This window comes from Cimex lectularius, unplaced genomic scaffold, assembly GCF_000648675.2.
Source record: "Cimex lectularius strain Harlan isolate CLEC.00 unplaced genomic scaffold, Clec_2.1 scaffold35, whole genome shotgun sequence".
In the NCBI taxonomy this organism is placed as follows: domain Eukaryota; kingdom Metazoa; phylum Arthropoda; class Insecta; order Hemiptera; family Cimicidae; genus Cimex; species Cimex lectularius.
The window spans coordinates 1857065-1870630 of record NW_019392746.1 but is presented as its reverse complement, the minus strand read 5'-3'; the positions used below and the strand labels follow the sequence as shown (position 1 = coordinate 1870630).

The window sequence follows — 13566 nt, the reverse complement described above, 5'->3', positions numbered from 1 at the left end:
ACTGGAAAATGCATTTATTGACTTTATCAATTCTAAAAATTCTGAATTCTACTCAGACGGAATTAATAAGTTACCAACACGTTGGGAGAAATGTATTGAGAGTATGGGAAATTATTTTGATTAAAGAACATTGCTTTAAAGTAACTAGTTTCTTTTTTTTTGTTTAATACCAAAATCCTGCATTATTTTCCGGACAACCCAATATAACAGAAAGGGTTTGCGAACTAAATGTTCTGAAACGATCAACCTACCGGTTCAACACTTCGGAAATTTCAAAAAGAATATAAATTCAGTTTTCTTTCTCTAATTTCAGAACCATATTCACTGATGGTTCAGGGATATATGCAAGGTGATGCGTTAATCCTTCATTGAAGATATATACTCATTTATCCATCTTAAATGTTGGTTCTAACCAACAAAAGCATTTCTGGTCGATTAGAGGGTGCAGAAGGAGTTTGATTCTCCAAGTACCTCTCGCTCTGCCTGTTTGTAGCCTAAACTTAACACTTAATAGGGTAAAATGCCTAAACGCGTCTGACAGACCAAAAGTACGAGGAAAGGAAGACCAAAATAATCTGAAACCAAATTACAGTTTTATCTCAGATCCGAAGAAGGACTCGCAATATTATTTGCGTTTAATGATTTTCAAAGCGAATTCCTAGGAAATTGAGATATTCAATTGCAAAAAGTTTTTAAATGAAATTTAAACAGTGTACATATCTTATTTTTCTTCACGGGATTTTTTTTTACTATGAAGTTAACATTAGTATTTTTTACATATATTATTTTATTTAAAAGTGGATTAATTACCTTGGTAGATAAAGATATGAAGAGACCAAACTACAGATTCATCCGGCAAAACCCAAGATGAAGTCTCGCAATATTTTATTACTTATCTGCTTTTCATGATTCAATGTATTATATAAATTCACCTTTTTTTTGCTGTATTTATAATATATTTTCACATTAATTTACATTAGCCAATTACACGTTTTCATTAAGTATATTTCAATCATTCGCGTACTATTATATGTCAATTTTATTGGACACTATAAATCTATATATACATTTGTAAATCTTCGTGTTTTTGAGGATCCCATGTAGATTGGTAGATAAGGGGATGTTTTCCTCTTCGACCTTCTTCCAGATGTCCTGACGTGCATGAACTAGCCGGGGGAATTCCAGGAAGACATGGTTTGAATCTTCGATCGCTCTTTCTGACACCGCCCACAGTGAGGTGACTCTTTTACGCCTATGCGGTGTAGGAGTGACGCCAGTCGATGATGGTTGAGTCTCAGACGAATCAGTGTCATGTAGAATTTCCTTTTCTCTTTGAATGAATGGTACCATGCTCTTACAGGGGCACGAGGGACTAGGGTTCCATAATACTCTCCTTTCTCCTGTAGGGATTGCGCCATAATCATCGTTCCACGAAGAGAAGACATTTTTTTTATTTGGGCTACTATGTCTAAAGTCGTAATCACGTGATCTCTGCTTTCACCCGTTAAAGTCGCCTCCTTTCGGTCCTAATCGGTCCACCTTTCGTTTCCGTATACTCCGGCGTGCCCTTTGGTCCATACAATCGCGGCTGCGCCGTGTTCTTGCAACTCAAACATCAGGGATTTGATTGTGAATATCATTTTTGGGCTTTTGGAGCTAGGTGCGTTAATGCTTAACACTGCACTTAGGGAATCTGAGATGACTACTATCCTGGGCATCATTTCACGCTTGGCATATAGAGTGCCCCTTTTATTGCCAGTAGCTCTGCCGTGTATACGGAGGCTTTTTAGGTGAGATGGAATTGGGCATATTGTTTGCTCGTTGTTTCAAGAAAGGCTGCTCCTTCTCCAGTTTCACTGTTGGATCCATCAGTGTATATATATATATATATGATCTGGGAACACTGATGTAAGATTTGCGTGAAAATCCTGGTGGTATCCCACAGCGTTTTGGTGGCCATGATGGATAAAATTAGAGTATTATATTAATTATATTCAGCTTCCTGATGGTTTTAAAATAAGCTACATTATATTATGTTGGTAGACCCTCGGATTTTTCCGGGTTCCGGTTGCATTGAGGCATGAGCTCACAGAATAGCGATACTAAAGCCAGAAGCACACGTATCCGATGCTACGCCATGCGACGCTACCCGATGCCTTGCCACGTTTTGGTTGGGTGTGCACATCTATCCGACGCAAGAACACGTCGCGTACAGTCCACAGAGTTTATCACAATAATCACTAGCACAATCGCAACGCATCTTTTGTTCTTAATGCACTATTTTGAGCAAAACCTTGTAATAAATTGTTAGTTTAATTTTATGAGCACAACCATCTAATAAATTGTTTGTTAAACTTAATTGTTTTAAATAAAGTTACTCCTAACCATCATAATTAAACAATGTTTATAAAAACTTNATATATATATATATATATATATATATATATGTTATGTTATATATTATAGCCATATAATTTAGAATAAAATATGGCACAGAATAATCCAGCTATAAATCCTTCATGATTTAAGGCATGGAATTTGTCGAAGTGACAATGCCACAAGGCATATCAGTCAGTATATTAAGTACGTCCAAGGTCATTAAACTTAGAGAGGAGAGACAAACACACAGTTTGACCTTAAAAGTTCTCCCACGTATTTACTTTAATAATATTTCCATCCGAAATGCAAACCAAACACAATATCTCGGACTTTACATACACGTCACTAAATAGATTGACAAGGACCTTCCTTACTGGAATAAAGCTTACAGCTTTCAACAATTAGTCATAAAATGTTGAAGAAACTACTACACAAACGTTCCAAATTTCACTTTTAAACATGAAAAATCCTCAACTGAAAAACAAGCACAGTTGATTCCGCGATCGTTTGAGAAAATCACGTGTCTCATAGGATGATGACCTATGTTAGCACATGCATTACTAAAGTCAACCATTTCTAAAAGTTAATAAAAATGTCTTTGCGTGTATGCATTCGATCAAATAAAATCCCCAGCATGTAAAACTAATCTTATTATTATTTCCATTATATTTAGTGATCTATTGACCAAATTACTTCTTTCAATTACTTAATCTTTTTTTGTGAGGTTTTGGCTGAAATGAAAAAGTTAGCGTCACGAGCGGGATTCGAACCTACGACCTTCGACTTAATACCCCGCTGCTCTACCACGTGAGCTATCGTGACTTCGATCCACTCGGACACCAAAAAAATGAAAATAGAAAAATGGCAAAAAGAGGAAAAATTCGAAAGGTTGTTGGTTGAGATGGAGAGTTGGTGTCCGACTGGATCGAATTCACGATAGCTCAAGTGGTAAAGCAGCTGCGAATTTGCCCGAAGGTCGTGGGTTCGAATCCCGCTCGAGACACTAACTTTTTCATTTCAACCAAAACCATACATAAAAAGATTAACATTATTTTTTCAATGGGTACCACGCTTGTTGATGCCGGATTTTCTACCAAAAAAATTATGCCTACCCAATCATAATTATTAAACAGGAAGAAAAACTTATGCAGAGATGTGCTGAACTCTAAAACTTTTATTTTTATGGATAAACTAAAAATATAAAATATATTTGAATGACAACTATGTACTTTGAAAATATATTTTTATGTCCCTTTATTAGAGAGAATACAAACATTACAAAAGCACCACGTTTCTTTTTGTGAAATAATGGTTAACACTTATTTAAATAATATAAAATCGCTTTTGTGTACTAACTTCTTGATTTATTTACTGAACACCTTTTGACACCGGTTACATCCGGGCGCGCCCGTCGTTTAATTTTATCTCATTAGGGCGATATGTTACGAGATCCGTGTATGGGCGCGATCTCACTTGCCGAAGTGTGGTGTATCAATAACAAGTTGGCAGAAAGTTCATCAACCATTTACCGCGATGTACTCTCCTCCGGGGTTAAACTGTGTGTGAGACGGCACTTAACTTTAACCCATCAACATTTTCTAACACTAGACAGAATTTCCAGGAGGATAATTTGACTTGACTATTTACCTTGGGGAACAACGTTAATACCCACGGGCGATTTAATCTTATCCTTAGCTGTATATAAATATATATTTTTCCGCAAAAATTAATAATTATAGGTTATTTGTTTTTAATAACATAATTATTAATTTCACTAGTGTTCGTGGTCCGCTTGACCAATTAGTATCTTTCAATTAATTAAGGTTTTTAGTTGAGATAAAAAAGCCAGTGTCACGAGCGGGATTCGAACTCATGACCTTCGGCTAGATACGCCTCTACTCTCCCACTTGAGCTATCGTGACTTCGATCCACTCGGGCACTAACTTCCCATCTCAACCCCACCTTTTGAATTTTCCCTCCTTTTTGCCATTTTTCAAATGTCGTATAATCTTTTCGATTCTCGGCGACAAATGAAATGGCCACGGAGAGCTTTCTTGAAGATATACTTCACTTTAACTTATTAAATTCACAAGTTTTCGTTGTCCGCTTGACCAATTAATATCTTTCAATTAATTAAGGTTTTTAGTTGAGATAAAAAAGTGTCCGAGTGTAGAGCGGTAGCTCAAGTGGTAGAGTAGCGGCGTATCTAGCCGAAGGTCCATGGGTTCGAATTCCGCTCGTTACTCTGACTTTTTTATCTCAACCAATACCTTACTTAAAAGATTAATTAATTGAAAGATATTAATAGGTCAATCGGACCACGAATACTAGTGAATGTAAAGTTAAAATGTAGTATATCTTCACTAGTAACACTGACTTTTTTATCTCAACTAAAAACCTTAATTAATTGAAAAATAATTAGTAATAGCAAAACGTTTACCAGCCTCCTAGATTTATGAATATAATACCCAGAATATAAATAATTCAATTAGTGCCAAATACTAAAAATTAGAAAAAGTAATCTCTAAGTAGCACAATACAAGAAAACTTAAACTTATATAGTTGCAATATTGTATTTTTAACTTGTTCAACATAGTGGACATCACGTGCAATGCTTTATTCTTGTGGTTATTCTTAGATTTATTTAATAAATTCACAAACCTATTATTACAACTTGCTGGGAACTCACCTCTGTCTAATACTGACACTCATAACCAGGAAAAATGTATGTGTAAAAGCCATCCTTCACATGGGGTTTGCAGATAAAAAACAGTTTAGGGAAGGTATATTTGCATAGAAATAATATAACAAATTTTAAAGAATAACATAACAAATGTTATGCTACATGTGCTCGAGGTTCAGGTTTGGGAAAACATTAGAAGCTTTTAAGCTGACTCAAATCGGGTACTGAATGGGCTGTGAAAATACTTACTATTCTTCCATTGTCTTGATTATTATGGATCGTTTTCTTTCAGTCAGTTTTCATAATACTAGGTGACCTAACGTACGAGCAAGTTTGTTCGAATTCTTCCTATGCCATATATCAAAGAAATACAGAAGAATCGAAAGTGAAGAGTTTTTGGTAAGCTATAACAGATTCGTAAACTGTCAGGCATATAACTAACAGTTTACTCTTATCTTCAGTTAGTCTATGAGATTTCTGTTAAGTCAAGTCTCTCTCGATATGTAACACCTATCAGACTACAAGAAGAATTCTCAAAATTAAACTTCACAGTTGCAGAGCATCGTAGTCACTGGTGGGTATATTAAATACGTAAATTTTTTCATAGCGACATTGGTTTAAGAGAAACTCAGCCGGGCCTTCTAAAAAGTACACCCTGTATAAAAGCAGGGTGATGCATCAACTATGACCGAACTCTGAAAAACCGAAACTGGTTTGACAAATTAAAATTGGAAGGGTTCGCAGTCTAAATGTTCGTCAACGATTGAGCTAGAACTACATCATCCTGCTATCATCAAAAATAATTATCACAATATAATATAGTATTATTGTATAGTATTGGTAGTATTACTGTATTAAATATCTTTAAGGTAGGAGGAAATTTAAAAAAAAACAAAAAAAAAACCAGCTGGTCTGCTTCTTCTTCCAAGATATACACATCTCGGGCACAGTAGACGACAGTTTAAGTATGTTTGGGCACAAGTGACGTAATGAAAAAATTATCCATCATTATTGGTCTGTGCTAAGACAATAAAACACGAACTGGCCAAAACGCCGAGGATACAAACACCAAAATGATCAGTAAGGACCATGTTGGAGGTTCATCACTCCTGAATCAATTTTCGAATTATCTTCGCTTCTATGTATTTTTTTCAAACCGCGTTTCGGAATAGTCGGTTAGTTGATTAATTCCTTATTAAAATAAAGTTCGAAATTGATGTTGTAAGCAACTGCTTATCCGTTAAACCGTCATGACGGTTTTTGTAAAAGCAATGAACTTTGCGACGTGCATACTGGCAGTATGGCTGGTCAAACAGCGAAAATTGGCGTACCAAAATAATCAAAATTGGCCAATTTACAAGATCGTCACCCAGCAGAACTCAAAAAGCCATCTCCCAATATTACTTTTAATAGATATATTTTTTTAAACTGCGAATTCGGAGTGAAAGTTACTCGCCGTTATTAGTCCAAATTCCTCGATGGGCGAAAAACAATCTTGTCCCGACCATGACATAACATGCATTGTTTGCTTTGACCGTGGTAAAGTTAATTAGGAGGTGTATAATTACATTGGCCGGCCCTTGCAATTTTCCGCTGACCGCAGCCCCCGGCGATCCCGGTTTTGTGGACAGCTTACAACTTTGACCGAGGCGTTAATCCATTTATGGCAATCTACCGAAGCTAGGCGTTATTATTTCGTTCGATGCCAAATCCTCTTTGAAAAACGACTTTATAAAAAAAAAAGTTTATTTCAAATTACATTTGTGCCGGTTGATACTGGTGTTTTTGCAGGCGGGAAGAAAACACCTAGCTGATACTAATTTATACCTTATTTTTAAACTTCAACAAGGAAACCAAATAGTTGAATTTAGTTTTATCCGACGAGTATTTCGTTCTCACTGACAAATTCGTATTTTGGCACTTCCAAATTTGTCGGCGCCGGTCCTTTTCTTATTCTTCCGGAGTAGTCATAGTGAGAGCCATGACACGGACAGTAAAATGCGTTGTAATCTCCTGTTTAATAAAATAATAATCTAAAATGAATAATTATTCCATGTGAAATGTACTTTAAATATATTGTACTTATATCTATTTAGCATAATTTTTATTTATTTTCTATATACTATTATGGGTATTAGCCAGAGTGCATCACACCTCTTATTCTAAATTTTCGAAAAATACGTATTTCTTTATTGCTTTTTTCATATATTAACTATAACCCCTTCTATTAATTTTACATCACAGAAAGCGTTTTTCCCCCTAAAACAAAAGTTTTACATTATTAATACTCTTCTAAATAGGCTGCCTGCCAGAAAATGTTTATTTTCCTTTAACATTTAATCCGGTCGTTTACATATTCATTTTATAAAGAAATTAATGTACGTTCGTTTAAAAAAAATATGTAGAGCGTTTATTTTCCACGTTGTTGTTTATGTTCGATATAGATTAGTACAAAGTTAAAGAAAATATTGACTATTAATTTTTTACGGGGAAAATTTGTGTCTTGTGACAAATTTCAAAATATTGTCTCTTAAAAACAGAATTTACATGTTTTAAATTTCCCATCCTCGTATTATAAATTTTACACTGCTGGATTGCATTTTTCGCATTGAAAAAATGTTGAGTCTTTTTTAAACTGAAATCAGACGAAAAGAAATGTACTTTTACTGAGGATTAGACAGGTGCCATGTCGAAATCATAAATTAACTCATAAAAGTCCAACACGCCTACTTTGTGCACTGCACAGACCGAGTGGTTAGGATCTTACACGTATTTGCCATGCTAGCGATTCTGGATTCGAATCCCGGCCAAGCCCATAGCTTTTTAATTGTTAATACTATTAAAAATATTTTTAAATTTTTCCCTTCATCTTCGACAATCATAGACACTTGAATATTAGAATGACAGGAATTATTTTACTTTGCTTTTTATTACCAGGGGACATTGATGTATTCTTCTAGTAACTTATGCCTGCATCATATTTATGCCTCAATTACATTAAGCCTTGTCATAAATTTACTGTAAATAAATTGGATTTTCTACTAGCAACGCATGAATTATGATGGATGACAAAATCATCGAAATGTATTATGAATAAACGTTGTGTTTATATATATATATATATATATATATATATTGAAAATATGTTAATTTATGTTGTGAGGCTTGTTCAACTGTCACATGTGCTGATTGTAATCGAACACTAACGTGTTGAATTTTTAAAAATGAATGATATAAGAAAATATAACCCGTTTAATTAATATGTAGAAAATGCCGTTCATTTGATGTAACGGACCAAATGCCTCGTGGTGCTCTGCGGAAAAACTTGCTAATATAGCAAGAGGGTTGTTTTTATTGAACTTCCCAACCTCTTCGTTTTATATTTTATTGCCAATAAAATGTAAAACAAAGAGGTTTTTGATTTCAATCCCCTTCACATGAATTCTACAACGAAAATAAAAGGAGAAGGTGTTTAATTTCTATCTTAATTCTTTTCAAATAAATATATATGATTTGGTAGCTTATGAGTGTGTCCCGTTCCGAAAGGTTAGTTGGACGTTAATCCCTCCTGTATGACAGGTTGTACATTACTTACATACACATACTGTGATTTGCACTGTAAAGGAATATAAACATTATCTGGCAATTTTCCTATTTAAAAGAGGATTATCAATTGAAAAACCATTAGTTCCAGGGTTAGAACCTTTTCCAGAGATAGAAGATAAATATGGATTTACATTTAAGATTTTGTTATATTTTCCCTGAGCAATTACTAGGTTAGAATATTAATTTTTAAAAAGTAAGCATTATCATATGAAATTATCTCGATATAATGGATGTCAGCCATTAGGATTTCAATCATATTAAAAAATTCAGTGATAAGGCCGATTTGAAAGAAAAGAAAACCATCACTTTCATCGTCAAACTTTATAGGAATATATCCCACAATTTCGATATGGAATGGACAAGGATGTCTGTACAGTATTCATAATAGTTTGAAAGCCCTGGTGAACGAGATATATTCCTCAAAAGGTTATCATAGGAAATGTTTCATTTTGTGTTAAATTTGGGCTTTTACCTGACAACATATCACAAGAAAGAAGATTGTCTATCACATTATCAATTTGTTCGCTCGTCCTAATTCAAAATTGTAGCCCCAGTTTCTTAATAACAAGGTGTAATGTTTTGTAATTGTATAAAAACATTTGAAAACATGTGCTATTTTCCTGTTGATTAGTCGAGAAAATAACCTGGAATAAGTTCGGTACATTATCGACTTTAGTCGCTCCTTGGCAGGAATGAAGAAAAAAAAGTACTACAGCCAACACTCTCATGTATAAATTTAAAGTATACAATTGCACAACACAACCTCACGCAACGACACTTCGAGATTAGCCAATAGATTAATAAAAAATTATAATTCGCGGTTTTTTTTTTTTTTAAGCGTTCACACAAAAACAGAAAGTGAAATTCTATTTGTTCAGAAATAATGCAAAATAATTCGGCGTGAGAATATGATTAGAGATAGTGCTAAATATGCTAGTTCGAATTAAATGAGAGGAAAAACAAAAAGTGACTTGATATTATCAGAGGAACAAGTAGAACAGAAGAACAAAAGTTAGCAGGATATTGTTTTCTTTATATATAGATTTTTGCCATAAATTGTACCAATATGGAAAATTTGTAAGAGTTTTGATGCCATTAGAAACTAGGTAGTTTTCAACATCATTTCCTCCACTTAAACACCTAAAAATGTTTTGTCGTAAAGAGGTTTATCAGAAAACCACTATAGAGACTTCATCAAAAGCACTTTTGTATTATTATGATGAAGGAAAACAAATAAAGTTACCAGGTATCATGGAAACATGTGAAAATGCAAATACAAACTTCATCAGAGTATAATTTCATATCATTTCTGTAAGTACAAATTGTGGAAATTGTCCGGATTTTCTATATCTCATTAGCAAATAGGTTATAATAAGTATCTTCAAAGCCACCTATACATTATATTTGGAAATAGTTTAATGAGACAACCATAATGAGAGATTTCAACACCTATTTCAATTTATTAGAGATATGTATTGTCATTAAGGGACAAGGAAAAAAGAAGAAAGTGGATGGAGGTATGAAAGAACATATGGAACAGCAGATCAAACCTCATCAGAGTACTTAATTTTAGTTATCAGTTACTGATATTATTAAATAGACAAAACAGAGAGGGACTTAAGGTAACATGGGAGTATGTGGAACATAAAAAACAAACTCCATCTGGATGCAGTTTTATTTTTATTTTATTTATATATACTGTCGGGGTTTTCGCATAAAATAGTAAGATGTTGGAAATAGGTCGGATTTTCTACATTCTAAAAGATAAAGATAAAAGAACATGAAACAGCGGATTCAAAAATAATCAGAATAAAATTTTACATTCGTTTTATTCTAAAAATAATTATAATAACACTAAAAATAATAATTTATCTTAAATATTAGCTTTGTTTAGCGTTGTAGTTGTAGTTGATAGTTGTAGCCTGATTTTCTTCTAAATGTCATTAGGAACTTGGTCGTTTACAGTGTCATGTCATTTTGAGAGATTTCAACACATGTGTCAATGTAGATATTATTAAATGGATGGAGATAAAATATAAACGATTGGAACATATAAGAAGCAAAATCCATCACTAAGCAGTTTTATTTTCGTTTTGATTATATTATATTATATGCCGGTTTTTTGTCCAATATATATTACGAATTTTGAAAGTGGCAGGATATTATATGTCATTAGCAAAATGATAGAACGTGAGGAATTATAGTTAGAAAAGTAATCAGGATAATTTTTTTAAACGTTTTATTTATAAATTGTGTTGGATTTTTCCAGTAAATAGTACGAACGTCGAAAAGGGTTCGGATTGTCTATATTATTAGCAACTAGGCAATCTCCAGTATCATAAAGGCCTAGTAGTTTGATGAGAAAAACATCTTGAGAGATTTCAACGATTGTGTCAATTTAGATATTGTTATTAAGCGATTAGGAAAAAAATGAGGGAATACGTGGAACATCACATACAAGGTGATCAGGATACAATACTTTAGTTTTATTTGTGTATAGTGCAGGATGTTTTCCAAAAAGTGTACGAATTTCAGAAATGGGCCGAACTCTTGCAATTATCTTGTTTTAAACATCACCAATGCCACTTAAAAAAACTTGACGGAAGGTAGTTTGAGTGAACCATTTTAAAGATTTCAACGAATACGTTAACTTGGATATTATTAAGTGGATAGGGACGAATAGAAAATGTACTGACTGTATAAAGAGAACATGTAAAATACGTACACAAAATTGGATAGTTTTATTTATATAATGTATTTTAGGATTTTTCCAAAAAATAGTACGAAATTAAGTGAACAATATCACTGGAGAACCAGGAGAACCACCCTCAAAAACACCTAAAATGATGATAAGTACGAATTTGATGAGTGAACCGCTTTGATAATTCTGATGTTTGATATGTCCTTACTGTTAGTATCTAGGTAGTTTTCATCATCATCAATGTCATTTAAACAAAAAACCAACCTAAAATGATGGTACGTTGTTTGAAGAATGAATCACTTTGATAATTCTTATGTTCGATATGTCCTTAATATTAGTATCGATATCGTTTTCATCATCATAAAAAAATGATGGTACGATAGTTGATAAGGAATCACTTTGATATTTCTGAGTTTTGTTACTATCCGTACTATCACAAACTAACTACTTTTTAGTATTATTAAAACGAAATAGTTTTCAAGCAGGAACTTTCTGGACATGTCTATAAATGTGTCAATTCAGATATACTACAGAATAAAAAAAAAGGCAAGTGAATGAAATTATCAAGGGTACAGCAAATACGGAATTCATATATGATTTTTATATAAGATTTATATACAGGTAGTAAGATGAAACAAAAAGATTTTATACAATGTGTCGATTCGTATATTATTAAATTGTGGGCAAAGAAAGAAAAAGTATCTTCAAGTAAACATCAAACATTCAAATTTTTTTAGCTCGGATTCAAGCAAATGAGACTCCATTTTGGTTACTCTTAGATTGCCAACTTATATAATGAAATAATTGAAATATTAAATACCTGCGTTTGATATGGGCACGCACCCGAGATGTGTGCAGACGCCAATAACGACTAGCCATTCGGGCTTTTTAGTCCTATCCTCGTCTTTTTCCGGATCTCTTAGCATAGAGAGCGGCACCGCCCTTTCTTTGTTCCACTCTTCGGGCAGCCTAAAGAAACGGTTATTCATATATTGAAAACGGCCAAAGACAAGTTTTTATATTACCTGTGCCGTACAAACAAAGGTTTTCCTCTCCACTTCGTGGTCAGCATTTGACCTGGTGCAATGTTGTTGAGTTTGAGCTCAAGCTGAGCCATCGCGAGGACGTCGGCACTTGGGTTCATCGAAGTCAAGAACATCGTACCGGCCGTTTTCGCCGCGTACATCCCAGCCGTGAACATGACTGATGGACAAATCGAATTATTGAATGGAATGCACAGAAAAGTAAGAAATTTATTTAATACTTACCAGCGACCGGCATGTAACTGCTGATACGCCTGTGGTACGAACTTTCACTGGAGCAGTCGTCCGGTTCTTCCGTAGAAGGACGCCTGTACTTGTCGAAATCCGGCTTTGGTAGATCCGAATGCGACGTCCTTTTAGCTAAGCCTAGATTAAAGATTGCGCTTACTTAAAAAAATTACATAGGTTTCCCTGTAAACTCTATGGAACGTATTCGATTTATAAAAATAGTAAGCAATTTATTCGAATAATCACTCTTTCTTAGACTTAATATTAACTACGAAAATTGTCTAAATATGACTGATTTTTTATCCTGAGCAACTTACAGCAACAATCAGCCCTTTCTTGACATTTCAGAACTTTGGATAGATCATGTTTTGTGTAGACGAACCTCGCCGATGTCGTCAGCGGAGGTAAAGAGATTTTATTTAAAATTACACTAATTTTCGAACTGAATCCGTTCAACTTCAACATAGTAAGCGGTATTATTCCTTTTACAATTTCACTAGCTAGCAACGTAACTTTTCTAAGTAGAGCTTTGAAATATCATAAGAATTAATAGAAAAAATACTGTTTCAATTTTTACAAAACGTGTAACCTCAGATTTTTTTATATTATCTAAATGGCATTGACAGACGGTTGGCACTGGCGGAAATTTATACGGCGAGGATTTAGTCATTTTTCAAAAACGAAAGACGATTCCTCTTCAGTTTAAAGGGTTTTAATATGAACAACATTTTTTTGATAATTTCGTTTTATTAAATTTCTCATTTTTTCGAACATTTTGGTATAAAAAAAAAAAATCCGAGTGCATATAATTGTTTGGAAAATTGAAAGTACGTCGTTTACTTCAAAGCTCAAATCTCACCTATAACTAGGTGAACACATTTACACATTTTGTCGTACTTCTTTGGGTTCAATACCACTTCTCACAC

At 33.8% G+C, this 13566-nt stretch overlaps 2 protein-coding genes across 8 annotated transcripts in view; one reads left to right on the top strand and one right to left on the bottom strand.

Annotated features, from left to right (window-relative positions):
- Window positions 1–13566, top strand: part of LOC106669290 (complexin-like) — a 340082-nt gene that overhangs the window by 233821 nt on the left and 92695 nt on the right. The window lies entirely within an intron of this gene.
- Window positions 6463–13266, bottom strand: LOC106669288 (cytochrome b-c1 complex subunit Rieske, mitochondrial-like). Its single transcript, XM_014398639.2, has 5 exons — window positions 12958–13266; window positions 12638–12778; window positions 12395–12572; window positions 12190–12338; window positions 6463–7075 (listed from the first exon to the last, which is right to left on the bottom strand). The coding sequence occupies exons 1-5, from the start codon at window positions 13103–13105 to the stop codon at window positions 6936–6938; spliced, it is 756 nt and encodes a 251-aa protein (XP_014254125.1). The 5' UTR covers window positions 13106–13266; the 3' UTR covers window positions 6463–6935.

Bases quoted from the DNA above. Each gene is read 5' to 3' on its own strand.
- LOC106669288 (XM_014398639.2), bottom strand. From the start codon at position 13,105: ATGTTGAAGTTGAACGGATTCAGTTCGAAAATTAGTGTAATTTTAAAT. The intron at 12,779-12,957 runs GTAAGTTGCTCA...TCTTTAATCTAG, and splicing joins AGAAAGGGCTGATTGTTGCT to GCTTAGCTAAAAGGACGTCG. The intron at 12,573-12,637 runs GTAAGTATTAAA...TTTGTCCATCAG, and splicing joins CAGTTACATGCCGGTCGCTG to TCATGTTCACGGCTGGGATG.